General features: G+C 41.5%; 1 protein-coding gene across 1 annotated transcript in view; it reads left to right on the forward strand.

The window, feature by feature from the left end:
- The window catches only part of Mct1 (Monocarboxylate transporter 1), a 269,013-nt gene that overhangs the window by 194,113 nt on the left and 54,478 nt on the right, over nucleotides 1-20,422 (forward strand). The window contains exons 3-5 of the mRNA XM_069323794.1: nucleotides 7,539-7,682; nucleotides 8,784-8,926; nucleotides 14,715-14,897. Coding sequence (XP_069179895.1) covers nucleotides 7,539-7,682; nucleotides 8,784-8,926; nucleotides 14,715-14,897 — 470 coding nt within the window. The remainder of the gene's footprint in view (nucleotides 1-7,538; nucleotides 7,683-8,783; nucleotides 8,927-14,714; nucleotides 14,898-20,422) is intronic.

Genomic DNA, 20,422 nt, shown 5'->3' on the forward strand with positions numbered 1-20,422 from the left:
AAAAATATTTTGGATTTTTCTTTGTCTCTTGTATAGCTTTCTGTTCCAATTCCATTTCCTCAGACTCATATGATCGCTTCAACGTTTGTTCTATTTCTTCGATCTCCCTGCTTAGGCTTATTTTCCTTGCTTGTGAAAGTCGTGTTTGCCTAAGCATTTCTGTTACTCTTTCCTTCTCCTGTACATTCGTCTGTATTCTCTTTCTAGAGTGGTCCTTTTTCTGACCCTCCTTGCTTTTGAAGTGTACAAAAGATTGGCAGATGGCGCTCAATACTGAAGACAGTAGAGTTCTGAGGTCAGGTGATGTGACGAGTTGCAAGATATCAGCTGGATGTGACGAGTTACAAGATATCAGCTGGATGTGACGAGTTACAAGATATCAGCTGGATGTGACGAGTTACAAGATATCAGCTGGATAATCCTCACATTGAGCAGTCGCTATTGTGAAAATGATTTCTTAAGTTCCTGATGTGGTAGACATATGTGGGCTTGAGTGGCACTGTGATATAAGGGTGGCACTGATATATATGGGTGGTACTGTGATATATGGGTGGTACTGTGATATATGGGTGGCACTGTGATATATGGGTGGTACTGTGATATATGGGTGGTACTGTGATATATGGGTGGTACTGTGATATATGGGTGGCACTGTGATATATGGGTGGCACTGTGATATATGGGTGGCACTGTGATATATGGGTGGCACTGTGATATATGGGTGGCACTGTGATATATGGGTGGCACTGTGATATATGGGTGGTACTGTGATATATGGGTGGTACTGTGATATATGGGTGGCACTGTGATATATGGGTGGCACTGTGATATATGGGTGGCACTGTGATATATAAGGGTGGCACTGTGATATATGGGTGGCACTGATATATGGGTGGCACTGTGATATATGGGTGACACTGATATATGGGTGGCACTGTGATATATGGGTGGCACTGTGATATATGGGTGGCACTGATATATGGGTGGCACTGTGATATATGGGTGGCACTGATATATGGGTGGCACTGTGATATATGGGTGGCACTGTGATATATGGGTGGCACTGATATATGGGTGGCACTGTGATATATGGGTGGCACTGATATATTGGTGGCACTGTGATATATGGGTGGCACTGATATATGGGTGGCACTGTGATATATGGGTGGCACTGTGATATATGGGTGGCACTGGTATATGGGTGGCACTGTGATATATGGGTGGCACTGTGATATATGGGTGGCACTGTGATATATGGGTGGCACTGATATATGGGTGGCACTGTGATATATGGGTGGCACTGTGATATATGGGTGGCACTGTGATATATGGGTGGCACTGTGATATATGGGTGGCACTGTGATATATGGGTGGCACTGTGATATATAAGGGGGCACTGTGATATATGGGTGGCACTGTGATATATGGGTGGCACTGTGATATATGGGTGGCACTGTGATATATGGGTGGCACTGTGATATATAAGGGGGCACTGTGATATATGGGTGGCACTGATATATATGGGTGGCACTGTGATATATGGGTGACACTGTGATATATGGGTGGCACTGTGATATATGGGTGGCACTGACCGGATGTGGGACTAATGGTCACGTAATTATAAGAAGTGGTAAATACACGTGAGATTTGACCAGGTTGGTGATGGCCAAGATAATCTGTGTACACAAGATGATCAGGATGCCATACAATATTATCCAGGGATAAAGTGGGCTAAAATATGGCGGGAACGGTGGCGGGACGTGACGGCGCCCTCACGGGGATGGCGCGGAGTTGACGCCCTCTAGCGCCCGCTGGCGCCACACTCACACGCTGGGGTGGCAGCCATTGTCCCCCTGGCCCCCCACAATGTTCAAGACCAACGCCACTTGAACGCCAAATCAATGTCATCAACGTTGATGATGTTGTTTCAGCGTGTAGCCAACGCCACTCCTGCATGTTGTACCCGTGTGTTGATGGTAATGTGATCTTGGACGTGCTTCACAACTCCACAATGCGCATATAATCTTTGAATGTTGAATATACTGTATATTCACGGCGGCACGTGTAATGGAAGTGCCTCTTGCGAGACCTGGCATCTACACTGATGACGTCAGTAGAGTTTTGTTAATTCTCAGAATTTGTGTATGTCGTTAATATGTATAATAAGTCACACAACTTGTTAAGGCCTATTAATTCTCAGAACTTGTGTATGTCGTTAATGTGTATAATAAGTCACAACTTGTTAAGGCCTATTAATTCTCAGAACTTGTGTATGTCGTTAATGTGTATAATAAGTCACAACTTGTTAAGGCCTATTAATTCTCAGAACTTGTGTATGTCGTTAATGTGTATAATAAGTCACAACTTGTTAAGGCCTATTAATTCTCAGAACTTGTGTATGTCGTTAATGTGTATAATAAGTCACAACTTGTTAAGGCCTATTAATTCTCAGAACTTGTGTATGTCGTTAATGTGTATAATAAGTCACAACTTGTTAAGGCCTATTAATTCTCAGAACTTGTGTATGTCGTTAATGTGTATAATAAGTCACAACTTGTTAAGGCCTATTAATTCTCAGAACTTGTGTATGTCGTTAATGTGTATAATAAGTCACAACTTGTTAAGGCCTATTAATTCTCAGAACTTGTGTAAGTGTAGGTGTTGACAGTCTCCCTCGCCACTCAAGGCTCTGTACCGAGGCTACTCTTCTGGGGCAGCATTCATCAAGCACTTAAGTTTCCACTTACGAACAAATCTACAAGGGCTGTGACGAGGGTTCGAACCTACGTCCGAGAACATCCCAGACGCTGCCTTAATCGACTGCGCTACGACATGGTTAAAAGAGTTGCAACCAGAAGTTCTACTGCCCTTACTTGGACCCTGCAGCCTCTCCGAGAGATAATCCAGGATTTTATGCAATTCCTCCATGTTTCCACTTACGAGCTGTGTACATCTCTCCTGGATCATGGCGGCTTAGTCTGTATTTACTAAACAATTTACGACTTTGGAAACGCTGCGAGGACGTACGCGTCTCTGCCCCAGGTTGTTGTTATGGACGACCTCGCAACACAGGACAAACAGGACAAGACAAACATATCAATTGTGACACTAGCTCTCCACACATGTCAGTTGCTTAATATAGAAACTGTACTTGTGGTCGGTCTCGAGCCCATTGATGATGTGACGATGTGTATTGAATTTTGTAACTAGCTCATCAAGATTGTAACTTAAATTGCTTAGCTAAATGAATTGTGGGATTCAGTCCCCGAGCCCATTATGTGTCTCTGTAACCCTTTCCACTACCGCCCACAAGATGGGTATGGGGTGCATAATAAACAACCCGTCCTCGACTCAAGTCCATTACATCCAGCGGTCAACCCCACAGACGCATTAATAAATTTTAATATGCTGTTCATTCAAAATGGGAATTTTCTCAAGTATAAATTAATATTATAATATATTAGCATATTGTGCATATATAGGCATAGGTTAGGTTAGGTGTTTAGGTTCTGTTGGCGATTATTTGTATTTGTAGTACGTGGGTGAAGCATTTATAGCGTTGTGATTCGAACAAAATTCGTCAGTGAAACACTTGTTCCGGATATGTTCGAACGTCAGCAGTTGTGAGTCGTGTGTAAACCGCTTTTCATTCATAAACAGGGGGTTTGGCGGGTGCATGGAATCACTTTTGGATCTTTGGAGGACGGGCTGTAATAAATGAACTAAACTAACTGGCTGCTCGTAGCTAGACTCAAATATCCAATCCGTCCTCGACTCAAGTCCATTACGTCCAGCGGTCGGCCCCACAGACGCATTCATAAATTTGTACATGTTGTTCATTCAAAAGAGGAATTTTCTCAAATATAAATTAATAGTATGAGATATTAGCATATTGTGCAGATATAGGTTAGGTTAGGTTAAGTTAGGTGTTTAAGTTCTGTTGGCGATTATTTGTATTTGTAGTACGTGGGTGAAGCATTTACAGCGTTGTGGTTCGAACAAAATTCGTCAGTGAAGCACTTGTTCCGGAAGTGTTCGAACGAAATCAGTTGTGAGTCGCACAGCCCGTCCTCCAAACAGTGACCCAAAAGTGATTCCATGCACCCGCCAAACCCCTCGTTTATGAATGAAAAGCGGTTTACACACCACTCACAACTGATGACGTCCGAACAGTTGCTAGGAAAAGCAACAGTGGGAGGTATAAGTGGCGGCAGTGATTTACAATCCTCCACCTAACAGCAGAAAGGCAAAGGAAGAATATGACAACTTCACGAGACATGCCTCAAGGAACTGTAGAAAAGCAGCAACAGTGACAGTGTGAGCGAGGTCTGTCATTCTGATACTTGGGAATTTTAATCATAGGTAATTAACTGGACAGTGAAGGACTCCCACAAGGAAAGATGTGACATGGCGACCAAGGTTGGTTATCTTGAGATGATTTCGGGGCTTTTTTAGTGTCCCCGCGGCCCGGTCCTCGACCAGGCCTCCACCCCTAGGAAGCAGCCCGTGACAGCTGACTAAGACCCAGGTACCTATTTTACTGCTAGGTAACAGGGGCATAGGGTGAAAGAAACTCTTCCCATTGTTTCTCGCCGGCGCCTGGGATCGAACCCAGGACCACAGGATCACAAGTCCAGCGTGCTGTCCGCTCGGCCGACCGGCACTTGGTTGACGCAGCAGACAAACACTTCTTGCAGCAGCACATTACACAACCAGCAAGAGTAAGGAGAGAGGAGCCACCAGCAACATAGACCTGGTGTTTACCCAAAATGAGGCGGATGACGAGAAGTTAAGAGTATGAGCTCCCCTTAGAAGTTAGCGGCCAGTGCAGGTTTGTGTTCGAGTACATTATGGAGGTGAAGGAGTTGATGAGACCAAGCAACACATTGAGGAAGGTGAGATATTAGACACGTGCGGGGCTGATAAAGTGAAGGCCCATCTTTGTTAGTCCAATGACAGACAGACTTGGAATGAAAGAAAACAAATATGATAGAATATATAGCGGTAAATGAGTAAATTACCAGAGCTGTTCATCCCAATCAATAAGGAGGTGGACGAGAAAAGCAGAATAAACCCATGGTTCAATAGGCAAGGCTGGGACGACAAGGAAATGTAGAATAGACCCGGTAAGGAGTAGAGATGCCATAGGCACAATCAGAGAACACCGTACGGATATCAGAGCTAATCAGCTACTCAGTTCCCTCCCAACAAGCATAAGAATTATTACCGGTAAAAAAATAGAAGTGTTCAAGAGAAAATCAGACGTTTTTCTGCAAAAAGTACCGGACCAACTGGGTTATAGTTGATATATGGGCCTGAGGGGCCGCTATAAGCAACAGCCCGTTGAGCCAAGTTACCACAGGTCAAGCCTGGCCCCAGGCCGGGCTTGGGGAGAAGAACTCGCAGAACCCTTCCAGGTATACTCCAGGTGAAAGGACCAAAAATAGCATGGAAAATGTACAGAGAACTTGAAACAGAGGACAAAAGAGAGGTACTAAAGAGAGGCCAGAAATGGTCACTGCTTGCAACACAAGCGGGGATGTTTCTGGCGGGGGAGAAAGAAACAATTGCGCAGCGCGTCCCGCGGCGTTGCGCGGGCAGTTTGGGGCCGCATAAATACGGGCGCACAACGGGGCTCCGCCTCACTCCGCCTGCCCTCGCCGCTGCCCTCGCAAAACCCCACCCTCCCCCCCTTTTGCAAGCGGCTGCTTTTGTACCCCCGTCATGCTTTGCACAGTTGTCCCGATTGTCTCCCCACTGCATGTGGGAAGGGGGGTGCAGCGCCGGTCCCCAAGTGTCCCGCTGTCCGCAGCTAATACTTTGCCCAGTCTAGGTGCTAGTAAGCCCTACTTGTAGTCACACCCCCTTCTCCTTATCCATTAGGTCTTTTACGGCCTCTTGGCCGGGTACATTACGTGTTATGTGGTCTCTCACTTATTAGTTATTCTTTGTGTCCTGCCTGTTATATCCTAGTGTTATATAATTACTACACATTTGCACTCGGCCTTAATTCTAGTACCAGTTAACCTTTAGGTTTCTGCAGAATTAGTTTCCATGTCACTATAGGCTAAGGTCTCATACTTACTACGGGTGTACCTTTTAAGTTAAATCTAGTCCTTGGAATTGTTACTGTTAATTCTTACTTTATATATTTACTTTATATATTTACTTTATATATTTTAATATAAACGTTATATATTCCTTAAATTATATTTGAAACTTTGTATATTTACATGTTCAATATTAAGTTTTATATAATATCAACTTTGTTAAGCCTATAATATAAACCGTGTTTAATATAAACTTTATATAATTACTTACTTTATGTGAACTTTATATATTTACATGTTCTGCAGAATTTAATCTTCAATAAACTTTAACGCCCCATACTGCCAGTATCTTTCTCCCCCTGGCCAGAAACCGAGTACTCCCGAGTCAAGGAGGGAAGGTGAGAGAACTTTTCAAAACATTACGATAAAAGATGAGGCTCAACTAAGACACCATATAATCAGGTTGAGGAGACAAGGTTGAATTTTCACAGAAAACGTCAAGGAAGTGTGTGAGAAACTCAACACAAAATTTGAAGAGAGTTTTACACAGTAACAATGTGGAGACGACGGTTACGAGGTGACAGGTGGTCAGAAGAAACAGTGGATGACACTATAGATGAGGGGAATAACACCCGGAGGAACTAGATGCAACAAAACTAACAAGAGACTAAATACCACTATGGCTGCTGAAGGAGGAAGCTGCAAAGGTACTTTCACACACAACCCAAAAATGTCAATTAAACCCAAATTAAACGGGTGTTAGTGACAAGTATTCCATGTAAAGTGGTGCAGCAAGTGATCACGTTCAAAATAATGAAACAACTAGACATGGTAAGGAAGCTTTGTAGTGGAGGAGCAACGTGGACTCTGAAGGGAACGGTCATGCTTCACACACCTGGTCGAGGTCTATGACAACGTTCCCAAAATACAACACAAAACAGAAGCTGGGTACATTGTATTTCCCTAGAGTGTCAAAAAGTAGTGCAGCCCCTGTACTCATAAAGCACCGTGTTGTTATGGTAAGATACAGCAGGCTGGGGCTACCACCCTCCTCACCTGGACGTCACCAAACTGAGCCCGTCCTCAGAACAAATACATTACCATGAGAAACCATCACCCCCCCCCCCCCCCCTCAAACCACCGGAATAGTTATCTAGATATTTGTGATGGTCTTAAAGCGTATACTGCGGTTCAAGTAATAGTCTACATGTAGACTGGCAAGTGAACCTTTGTCCTAAACAGAGATTAATCTCGAATTATAACTTCATTGTATTATAAATCGTTGGTTTAATATACAAAAAGTATATGCTGAAAATGTTTTCATTGAAGATTTAAATTTTCTGTAAGTGGAATTCTGTGGTACAGTGAACTAGTTTTCGAATTTCATATTTAACATTATCGTCAATAAGACCCTGTATTAAGATAGTGTGTCATGTAGAGACTGTCACATACATTAACATGTTAATAATTGTGTGTGTGTGGCGACAGGACCGATAGCGGGGATGCTGGTGAACAAGATGGGGTGTCGGGTGGTGACGGTGGCGGGGGCCCTCCTCGCCTCCCTCGCCCTCTTCCTCTCCATCTTCGCTCCCAACGTCGAGACCCTCTACGTCACCATCGGCCTCGGCGCAGGTGAGCTGCCTTCTCCTGGCACGGTGCACCGGTACTCCAAGTACTGTACCGTCTCCTGGCACGGTGCACCAGTACTCCAAGTACTGTACCGTCTCCTAGTTGGAGTACCTTCTCCTAGTTGGAGTACCTTCTCCTAGTTGGAGTACCTTCTCCAAGTGACGCTCGGCTCAGGTAAGTCCAGCCAAGTGAGGCTCTGGTCAGGTAAGTCCAGCCAGGTGAGGGCCTGGTCAGGTAAGTCCTGCCAGGTGAGTCTCTGGTCAGGTAAGTCCAGCCAGGTGAGGCTCTGGTCAGGTAAGTCCAGCCAGGTGAGGGCCTGGTCAGGTAAGTCCAGCCAGGTGAGGCTCTGCTCAGGTAAGTCCAGCCAGGTGAGGGCCTGGTCAGGTAAGTCCAGCCAAGTGAGGCTCTGGTCAGGTAAGTCCTGCCAGGTGAGGCTCTGGTCAGGTAAGTCCAGCCAGGTGAGGGCCTGGTCAGGTAAGTCCAGCCAAGTGAGGCTCTGGTCAGGTAAGTCCTGCCAGGTGAGGCTCTGGTCAGGTAAGTCCAGCCAGGTGAGGCTCTGGTCAGGTAAGTCCTGCCAGGTGAGGCTCTGGTCAGGTAAGTCCAGCCAGGTGAGGGCCTGGTCAGGTAAGTCCAGCCAGGTGAGGCTCTGGTCAGGTAAGACCTGGGCTCCCCAGTAACAGGTGATAGACACGGGCTCCCCAGTAACTGGTGATAGACACGGGCTCCCCAGTAACTGGTGATAGACACGGGCTCCCCAGTAACTGGTGATAGACACGGGCTCCCCCAGTAACAGGTGATAGACACGGGCTCCCCAGTAACCGGTGATAGACACGGGCTCCCCAGTAACCGGTGATAGACACGGGTTCCCCAGTAACTGGTGATAGACATGGGCTCCCAGTAACAGGTGACAGACACGGGCTTCCCAGTAACTGGATTGGTGACTCGAGGAACAGTTTCTTCATTAACTAATAAAACCTTGATTAACCGCAGAGTATTCGTTGCCTGTGGATTATATTGCCATACTGGAATAATGTATGATGAAGCAGCACTGTATACTGTAAACTACACAAATGAGAGGTTATAATATGATGTGATGACCCACAGGTCTAGGGTTTGGCCTCATCTACTTGCCGGCCATCGTCTGCGTCACCGGCTACTTCGAGAAGAGACGTTCCTTCGCGACGGGCATCGCCGTCTGTGGCTCTGGCATTGGTACCTTCGCCTTCTCCCCGTTGGTCGAGTACCTGGTGAGTTACAAGAGTACCTGGTGGAGTACCTGGTGAGTTAAAAGAGTACCTGGTGAGTTACAAGAGTACCTAGTGGAGTACTTGCTGAGTTACTGGTGTTCCAGTGGAGTACCTGGTGAGTTACAAGAGATCAAATCAAATAAAATCAAATGTTTATTCAGGTAAGGTACATACATACAAGGTAAGATACAAAAGTTGATGGATTTATAGATAGAGCTAGTACATACAATGCCTAAAGCCACTATTACGCAAAGCGTTTCGGGAAGGAAAAACACTAAGACTAAAACTTAATACTAATTGAGATTAAAGTATAAATTGAGTTGAGAAAATAAATGAATAAAAAAAGGAGGGAAACATAGCAGAAAAAAGCAAAATATACAATTTGGTCAACAAACAGCATTGTTTAAAATAGTAGACATGGGTTGACATTTTGGGGGTAAGGTAGGTTACATGGAATTAATTAGGTAGTGTTTAGTTTTTATCTTAAACTGGTTGAGAGAGGTACAGTCTTTAACATGATTGGAAAGGTCATTCCACATTCTGGGTCCCTTGATTTGTAGAGCATTTCTAGTTTGACTAAGTCGTACTCTTGGAATATCAAATAGGTATTTGTTTCTAGTGTGGTGCTCATGGGATCTGTTACAACCTTCTAGGAAGCTTTTGAGGTCAGGATTGACATTACAGTTCAGCGTTTTATATATATATAATACACATGAGAGAATGTGCAGTGACTTAATATCTAACATATTCAGAGATTTGAGAAGGGGTACCGAGTGATGTCTGGGGCCAGAGTGGGATATTGTCCTAATAGCAGCTTTGTGTTGAGTAATTAGAGGATGTAAATGATTTTGGGTAGTAGAACCCCAAGCACAAATACCATAGTTGAGATAAGGATAGATGAGGGAGTAATAGAGAGTCACCAGGGCAGGGCGTGGTACATAATATCTGATCTTAGAAAGAATGCCCACAGTTTTTGAAACTTTTTTTGCTATATTTAGAATGTGTCCCTGGAAATTCAGCTTGTGGTCAATGAGAACACCATGGAATGTGCCATCTACTTTGTTGAAGGTCATTAATGCAGATGAGAAAGAGGAGAGGGCTGAGTATGCTGCTATGAGGAACACCAATGTTGATGGGTAGGGCGGGAGATATTGAATTATTCACAGAAACATATACTAAAGCCTGTCAGTAAGGTAAGGCTTAAGGAATTGCAGGGAGTGACCTTTGACTCCATAATGATGTAATTTAAGAAGAAGGTTTGGTGGTTGACAGTGTCAAAAGCCTTACGCAGGTCCACAAATAACCCAACAGGGAACTCATTTTTATCAAGAGCTACATGAATCAAGAGTCCCAGTGGAGTACTTGCTGAGTTACTGGTGTCCCAGTGGAGTACCTGGTGAGTTACAAGAGTCCCAGTGGAGTACCTGGTGAGTTACTGGTGTCCCAGTGGAGTACCTGGTGAGTTACAAGAGTCCCAGTGGAGTACCTGGTGAGTTACAAGAGTCCCAGTGGAGTACCTGGTGAGTTACAGGAGCCATAGTGGAGTAGCTGGTGTCAAAGACATGTGTCTTTGTGAATCCCTCTCATCTATCCACGTATCAATCCACATATCCATGTATCTATCTACCTATTATCCATCTGTTTAATATTGGTCTGTTTCTGTCTCTGTCTGTATCTCTGAGTTTGTCTCTCTGTCTCTATATCTCTGTCTTTGCTTGTTTGTCTCTCTATCTCTCTCTTTCTTTTATAAAATAAGTAATTGTGTAATGTGTGGGTGGTCACCAGTGAGAGGAGCTTAGTGGTGCGACATATTAAAAAAAAAGAACAGTAACCCCTAGCTTACTCTGATATATAACTGTGGCTTGAGGAACCTTTGAAGCTGTGGAAGAATCGTCTGATTTATGGGAGTGCAAGCAACTTATCAATAGCAGGAAATTTATGTTAATTTTCAAGAGATCAGTGAATAGTGATGCATATTATTATAAGGAAAAAATATTTTTTCAAAAGTTAGTTTTGGAAATATTTAGCTGTGTAGCTGGCAGGGAGTGCCAAAAATCTTTGTGGGGGTCTGAATGTGGCTCCTGGCATGCTGTTTCCTTTTGAATTCTGGGAATTCTGAGCAGCCTATGTTCATCCTGTACCCCAGACCATTCACTCTTCCAATTTGGGTGAGCCTAGCTCCAAGTGTCTGGCCTCCATCTTTGAACAGACAAAACAAACACAGATATTCTCTCTTATAGTATAGATATAGAGGGGGGAACCCAGCAGTGCCTGGGTCTGTGTTTGGCTCCCCCCCCCCTTCCCCCTCTTCCCACTCTACTCTCCTTTCCTCTGTTATCACCTTCCCTGTTCCCCCCTCTCCATCCCTTCACTCTACTTACTCTCCCTCCTCCCACCTCTCTACCCCACATTTTTCCCCATTTCCCCTCCCATTCCTCTTCCCTCATTTTATCCCCCTCCCACTCCTCTTCATCCCCCTCATCATTCTTTCTCCACTCATCATCCCCGTGTCTCACCTTGTGCCTCATCTTACATTTTGACCTCTGTCTCTGTTCATCATTTTTGGTATAACTCATGAAAATGCACGATGAACTCTATGGAGAATACATCTGCGTTTTCATTTCAGACTTCATGAAAATCACGCATTAGTGTTGGATTATAGGCTGATATTTTTAAATTATTGAACTTAGGCCTACCCCGAACAACTTGTGTCTGCCCCACTGTCTCATTCCCTAGACCATCCCCCCCCCCCTCCCTGCAAATTTGGGTGAAGCTAGCCCCAAGAATCTGGCTTCCATCTTTGGACAGAGAGACAAATAGACAGAGACATTCTTTAGTAAAGGTATAGATGATATACTGCAGCATTCTAACTTTAGAGTAGCTGCACTTTTTCACTTTGAAACCAAAACAAGGCTCTATAGTACTTTAAAATGCTACTTGACAAACCTTATCAAACAGTGTCGATTAAGTAAAAGTCAAAGACCATTCTCATCGACTTAAGAATGGTCCAGAACGGACTGAAACGTTGTCGTCCCTTCACTTTCTAGTATGTGGTTTGGTCAACATATTTCAGCCACGTTATTGTGACTCCTCATCTGCATCAAACAAATTTAATTAATGTTTAATGTGAACTAAAAATAAAATTAATTGTAGTCGTGTAGGTTTTGTCTCACGTTCAAAGAAGAACAGATTGTTGTTTTGAGTTAAAAGATAAATATATTGCTGACTTGTAGGTTTAAGTAATTATACCTTAATTAAAATGACTCCAAGTTGCATCACATAACTCTGTGCATGGTAGACTTGTGAGGAATTCCCGAGTGTGTTTGTTATATCATACCATGCTAAACATTAAAGGTGACAGCAAGATATTCCTAGTGAGGTGCAACTTGTGTCTTGTGCTAGGACTCAGGTCTCCAAGGTCAACCATGTGGATTTCTCTATCTTATGTTAATACTTAACATAACCAGCATACACCCACTGTTGGTTGAAAGTGAAGAATGTGACTTGCTAAACAGTATGATTTTGCTGCTGTACCTAACTCCAACTAATTTCTCAGATGTTACTTATATAATCCTCTCACTTAAAACTAATTAAATCACTTGAACACCGAATCTTCCCTGATATTCTAAAAGAATGTCCATTAAAGTGGTAATCTTAATGAAATTGACAATTTTAGATGAGTATCAATTCTTACCACCTTATCTTGAGGTTATCTTGAGATAATTTCGGGGCTTTAGTGTCCCCGCGGCCCGGTCCTCGACCAGGCCTCCACCCCCAGGAAGCAGCCCGTGACAGCTGACTAACACCCAGGTACCTATTTACTGCTAGGTAACAGGGGCATTCAGGGTGAAAGAAACTTTGCCCATTTGTTTCTGCCTCATGCGGGAATCGAACCCGTGCCACAGAATTACGAGTCCTGCGCGCTATCCACCAGGCTATGAGGCCCCTAGACCTTGTCTAAATTATTTGGATACCTAATGTACAAGAGGCTCTACTCCTATCTAGCAAAACATAGTACACTTAGCTCTTGCCAATATGGCTTCAGACCCCCAATAAAGCACCTATGATGCACTAATTAGTGTGCTCAACTTGAAACGTGCAGCTTTTGACAAAAATGAATACGAGTAGATTTACAGTATTTGTTTACCTATATAAGGATTTTGACACCATTAACCACAATTGCATTCTTCTTAAACTGCAACACTACAGAGGTCAACACCTCTAGCCAGTTCTGCTGGGTGATGGCACAGCCTTCATTTTCTCCAATTCTAATCATCTTATTCTAAATGACACAGTGAATACTGAACTAGAAATGTCCATCTTTGGCTAACTACTAACAAATTCAGCCTTAACATTGATAAAACCTATATTTAGTTTGGTAATATGTCCACTGATCAAATTTACTTATGAATTAACAACACCCAATATGAACAGAGCATATGGGAAATTCCTCCATGTTCTCATTGATAACAAGTTGAATTTCAAGTCCCATACATGGTACTAAATATAACAAAAAAAGTTTTTAAAACAGTACGCATTCTTGCTATAATCGGTTACTTTGTACCTCGCCCTGCCCTGGTATCACTTTATTGCTCTCTCATCTATCCTTATCTCACATACGGTATCTGTGCCGTGGGTTCTACTACCCATAGTTATCTACGACCTCTTATTACTCAACACAAATCACTAGTTAAAACAATAACAAACTCAAGTCCCTTAATTAATTCTTTGAATATGTTAAATAATAAGTCACTACACATCCTCTTAAGTGTACTGTAATCTGTATATATAAAACTCTGAACTGCAATTTTAATTCTGACCTTAAGCACTTCCTAGACAGAACAGAACAGAACAGAACTTCCTGTAACAGAACCCATGGGCACTACATGAGAAATACATATCTTTCTGGGGGAGCCTCCGGGTCTCACCCAGAAAATGGCGTTTCATTACATTCAACGCTGTTTTTTTTTTTATTCAAAGCATGCAACTTAAACCAGAAATGCTTTGCAAATCAAGGGTCCCAAACTGTGGAATGACCTTCCTAATCACATTAAAGACTGTTCTTCTCTCAACCAGTTTAAAAAAAAAGAGACACTAAGAACTACCTAATTACTTCTATGTAACCAAGTTTACTTCATAAATGGCAATCTGTGTTTTTTAAGGTTATTGAACATTAATAATTGAATCTGTACTGTTACTGATAGCTGCCATATAAACATTTAATATTAAATTGTAAACCCTCTTTTATTCTCTTCAGTTTATAATTTATACTTACTGTTGTTCTGCTGCAAAATTTGCATTTCCATTTATCACATAAATAATGTAAATGTTTTGAATTCTCTTCTTCATTTTTTAAATGTGTCTGATATTTAACTTTAAGAGTTATCCATTAAGCTTGTACAGTATGTTGTTCATCAAATTCTTGTTCCACATTGTCTGGAATGCTCTGCATTTTAATGGCTTTAGGCATTGTACTTGTCTTACCTAGGAATCCTCCACTGTTCTTGTAACTTATGTATGTACTTTTTGCCTAAATAAAAGCAGGTTTTGAGCAAGTATAATGTGTTGGGAGCAGAGGTTGTGGATGCTGTCTCCATTTATAGCTCCAAAAGCAAAAACATCAGAGCACCATAACAGTGGCACCACATACAATAGTTGTGTGGCAGGGCACAAGAGCACCAGGTACAATCTTGCTCTCTGTTGGCACAGTTGGGTAAGTACATAACGGATAGCCTATGATATATAGATGCTTTCCCCCATTGTATCATGTGTTTGTATTATCTTGCAGATAAATGAGCTCAGCTGGCAGAACTCTCTGATTATCATCTCAGGGATCATGCTAAATTGTGTAGTGTTTGGTGCAATGTTCAGGCCACTCGAGGACAACATTATACTCCAGAGAGATGACCTTGACATCGAGGATCCAACTACCCCTGAGTTCCTACCCCTTAGTGACTTGCCAATAATAAAGGTAAGACTTTTTGTTGAAAGTTTAACCAGAAATATTGCAAGTGAAGTTTGACACTTTCAAACATTACTTGTTTGTTCCTTCAGCCTTCTTAAGCTGGGGTATTCACTGTACTGTAGTCCTGGAGGATCAGCCATTTCCTCTAAGTTTAGTTATTAGCCCACTGAAGGCAACTGAGATATTAACAGCTACTGGTGATGATTTGTGAAACTTACAAAACCATCTCTACAAAGTGTACTCACATGTCATCATCTAGAAGTGATGAATGCCCAATAGGAATAAAACTGTTGGTCTGCCAATTTGTATCTAGATAAAGGTATCTCGATAATGCCTACTTGTAATAACCCCTTAGGCTGCAATGTCAGTAATACAGTACAGTAATACATTTTATTTGTGGAAATTCAACTCTGTAGAGATCGTAATATTACGTTTTGCCACATTGTGGGCATCAGATAGCAGTCAGCTTCTGAAGAATTACTTCTGCCATCAATGGATAACTATAAAGCTCAAATGAACTACAGTTGCCAACATAGTATTCACAGACCTTCTATTCACACATACAGTGGCACCTCTCAAATCCAGACCTCCTTATAACGGATCCCTCAAAAGAAAGGACCAAATTCGGGCTACCGAAGCTCCATTCCAAATATCGGGTTTGTTGGAAAATTCCAGGTTCCGGAGGATTTGTAAAATCCAGATCATTAGGTAAAGTAATATCCTGTAGATCATATTTTTCCCAATTTTATGTATTCTTGTTTTTTTTTATTATTCAGTGAAGATCAGAGTTTAGGTCAGTGGAAATGCCAGAAATTTTATTCTGAAAATGATTATGAAGCCATATCTCCTAAATTATTAATTGGCAGAGATTCTGAAGATGTTTCATTCTTAAAAACATTGATCATAAACAGTCTTGAGCATAGGAAAACGTGAATGAACCTGGTTTGAGAAAGATTATATGGCTAATTTACATTTTTAGAGTGAAGAGTTCTTAATATTGGCAAGTACAGCTACTGAATTTCTTTAAATACTGCTTATATAAGGATAATAAAAAATGTAATTGAATATCTTGACCCAAATAAACTGTTTGAGATGAAAGCCAATATTGGAAGAGCCAATATGACTGGTTTTTATTTTGGAAGCCTGGCAAGTCTCTAAGTTTTATTCAATGGAGTTTTGAATTTGGCTCGGTAGAAGTGCCAGAAATGTTACTGTATTCTGAAAATGCTTATGAAAATATAATTTCCCTTATTATTTACTGGAATGAATTCCCAAGGTTTTTTGTAGAAAATGTGTGCTAAACAAAGTTTTGGGCATAGGAAAGTTGATGGGCTTGGTTCATTTATGCTATGTTGGGGGTCATGGCCCTACCTGTGAAAAGAAATTTACAAATCTCTGACGCATCACCCACATTATCCAAGCATGAAGACCTCACCATCAAAAGGACACACATGATTTAGACAAATTTCAACACAGAGCAATAAAAATTATCCCACAACTAAGTCAATTCTCATTCCAAGAAAGGTTGAGGGCCTCAGGTCTAATAACACTACAGTACAAACTGGACAAAACAAGGCTGATCGCACAGAAACCTTTAAAATTAATATACTGAACAAATTGGAAGATATTAATCCAAACCACTTTAAAAGGACCAATGTCATTTTGCAGGAAACAACAGCTTAACGTTCAACAAGCCACAATGTAGGACAAATAACACGAAAGAGTTTTTCACCAATAGAAAAATATATCCATGGAATTACCTACCCACCAAAGTCATAAATGCCAAAACAATATTCCAGTTCAAAATTCAACTGGAAAAAGTCCTCGGAATAATGCAGGGATCTTTGTCAAGTTGCTGGCAGCTTGCTGTCCCCAATTGAGTCCACTAGAGATGGTAGCTGTCAACTAAATTTAGGTAAAATGCTGGCAGTAAAGGTGAAATCTCTTGTAGCCAGAGTTTGGTAGATGTCTATCATATGATAGGTTGAAATTTAAATTTAACTCTGGGAAAATTTGTCTATCAAGCATGAAAAAAATTTGGGTGTTTCTCATTAACGGGAACAGGAATCCTGTTGGGGTTATTGAGGTCCCCCCTAGACTAACTAATGACCTTCAGGATGTAACCCACAACAGTTGTCAAACTCTTGGGTGTATATATATATATATATATACTGTATATATACTGCTAGGTGAACAGAAGCATAAAGTGAAAGAAACTGTGCCTGAAGGTTTCTGTCCTGTTGTAGGAATCTATCCTGGAAGGTTTCAGTTGTGACATGGCCATGTTCACCACTGTGCTCTATTATTACTATGATTGCATAGCAATGATATTCATAGAAATTGTTGGTGCCTTGGGAAAGTTATTGAGTACATTAAATACAACATTAAAATTCTATAGGGCATTTTCATTTTGAGTTGGTGCAGTTTTTTCTTTACCCAAGAATGGGCCCAGCTAACTTTGAAAATGAAGTTTCACAACTGGCACAAAGGGCCATCCCTGCAAACACACAATGTAACTGTCCCTATTATCCACTGGTTACAACTTGTTATAAATTTTTTTATGACATATTAGAATGTGGTTACAACTTGCTATATTGGTTGTTACAACTCGTTAGGTGTTAAAACTTGTTGGAACGTTGTAACAATGTCGTAGTTTGGTCGTGTGTTTGGCGGGATGTGCTTTCTGGATGCCACTTATCTAGATAGGCCTGTTTCCCATTTTGGGTTTGTCCTTATAAAAAAGTCAGATAAACCAGTGCAGAGAGAGGTCTGAATAAAATGGTCCAATAAAGTCGTGAGGTGGGCACTCCGAATAAAAATGTACAAAAAAGTCGTGAGACGAGTGCTTGTCAGGCCTCGCTGCCTGGGGATGGTGGAGGGTGCATGGGAGAGAGATGGGCCTTGTTTGTGCAGTAACAGACCATGTCGGGTGCCACTCTAGTGCCTTCTACTCTGTGATGTCACAGATTCACAGCACATTATTTTGATGTGTCAGAGACTAGAGTGTTCATTCTTAGATTTTGTTGGATGTATTGTCATAAATTTAGGAACATCTGTGCACCATGTCGGCTCCAAATGCAGCCATTGTATCAGTGAAAGCTTCAACAAGCAGTATGTGTAAAATAAAGAGGTCAGTAATGACATTTAAGAAGAAAGTTGAAATAATTAAGAAGACGGACAATGGAATCCCTAGAATCCTGAGAAGTGCTGTGTGTTCGAATATGTCATTAGGAAAAGTATGCTTTCTGATATTAAGGCTGAAGCTACCATCTTTGACAATTTTTCTAGAAGTGAAAGTAATAAAGCAATACATAATAGAAAGACAGTAAGTAAAGTAAAAGTAGAGAGTGTTGATGATGCAGTGTGGCAGTGGTACAAACAGAAGTGTGAGGAGATAAAAAAACCAGTGGTGGGCTAGATGCTCATGGAAAAAAACCACACAAGTTTCACCAGTCTATGAAAATTCCTGAGCAGTATTTATACACTGATGGATGGTTGGGAAGCTTTAAACTCCACAGTGGCATTAGGTACATTAGAGTACAGGGTGAAAAGCTGTCTGCTGATGCTGCTGGTGCAGAAAAGTAAGTAAATTTGTGGAGATGGTGTAGGAACAAAATTTATCTCCAGAGTAAATTTATAATGCGCCAGCACAAACCTGTCTCGATGGCATGTTACCCACAAAGACAATGGTTCATAGAGATGACAATGATCCTTCAGCTGGTTATAAGCCGAACAAACAGACAATTTGTGTGTTGTGCTGTGCTAATGCAGCTGACACGCACACAAACTGAAATTACTTGTGATTAAGATTAGCAAAAACCCCAGGGCTTAAAAGTTAACTAGGTGCCTTCCTGTGATTTATAAGAGGCAGTCAAGTGGATGGATGTCTTGTGTAATATTTGTTGAGTGGTTAAGTAAGAAATTTCTATTTGTGGTGAAGGAGTACCTTAAAAGTGTTAGCCTCCCACAAAACAGCAAAGTTGTGCTGTAGCTAGATAATAGTACAGCACATCCACGAAGTGATGAGCTAATAACTGGCCATATGATTGGTATGTTCTTACCACCCAGTACAGCTTTACTGATCCAACCCACTGATCAAAGAACCTTAAGGGTTAAGCACCACTATAAGAGGACATTTGTCAGATGGCTCAATAATCAGCCAGGAACAGTTAAGGACTTTTTTAAAGTTTACAAAATAAAGTTAGCTATCTGGACTGTCACTAGTGCATGGGATGAAGTAAAGCTAACAGCACTAAGAAATAGTTAGAGAAAACTTTGGCCTGCATCAGGTCTGTTTCCCGAGGAAGGTAACAGGACAATTTTTGAAGGATTTGGGGCCAAGAAAGTTAGCGAGAAGAAATAATTGCCGAGCACTAAACGATGACATAGATAATCGAATAGATTATGACGAAGAAGCTCAACCTTTCAAAACATAACCGATGAAGAAATTATAGATTTAGTTACACTAAAATAGGCATAGGAGTGTAATGAAGATGATGGTGAAGAAGAGGATGATGGTGAGGAAGAGGATGAGGAAGTGTTAAAGGAAAAAGGTAACATGGAAAGAGTTCAGCAATATTTTGAAAGCATTCTTGCATTTGTGGAAACAAGTAACAGTGAGTTTAAACCTGAGGACATGATGAACCAGTACAATTTGTAGATGAAGCTTTTTCAAACAAGAGTCAAGGGAATGGAACAAATTTCAATTGAAGAATTTTTTGCAAAGGCTTCCAAGAAAGCTGACATTGAACCACCTGCACGTGACTCATCACATGTTGATCCAAACACTTCAACATATGAGAATACATCATCACCATTAATCTCCACTTCAGTCAACCCAACACCATCAATATCCACCACCACATCTTCCATCTACCTAACAATGCTCCATCAACAATAATAATAAGTTATCAATAACAACAATAATATGGTATCAAGCAAATCAGGACTTCTCATATTGGTGGGTACAAACAAAATACTGTTGAATTTTTGCTATAAAATTGTCAAAATTTTCCCTATATTTTCAGGATGATGAACAACTTTTACGGACATAACAGGTTATTCATTTAGTCTCGGTTCCAAGGGGTCCAGAAAGCACTTGGCCTTCTATACAGGAGAAATAAGCCACACATGTAGCGAAATCTCTTTAGATGTCCAACTCTCGCACCTTCCTACCTCCTTCCCTCACCTTCTCATTTTCTCTCACTTCATCAAATTTTTCTCTCATCTAATTTTCTCTCTTTTTTTTTTTTTTTTTTACTAAGATTAGGGTTCATAAGAGGTGTCAAATGATGTACTGTACCTAGTGAAACTGCAAGCAAAAGCTGTTATAATACCTGAGCTCATCTGAAGCCTGCTCTTAGAAACTCATATATTTCATGAGAATGTATTTTGAAACTAACTCACTCACTCACTCTTACAAACCTCATCCTGGAAACATTTGTGTTTCAACATGTTCAACAAGCTATGAGGATGAGGGAAGGGGATGTTCCCTCCATGTTGGATTTGATATTTACCAAGAAAGAGGAAGA

The sequence above is a fragment of the Procambarus clarkii genome, chromosome 13 (genome assembly GCF_040958095.1).
Source record: "Procambarus clarkii isolate CNS0578487 chromosome 13, FALCON_Pclarkii_2.0, whole genome shotgun sequence".
Lineage (NCBI taxonomy): Eukaryota > Metazoa > Arthropoda > Malacostraca > Decapoda > Cambaridae > Procambarus > Procambarus clarkii.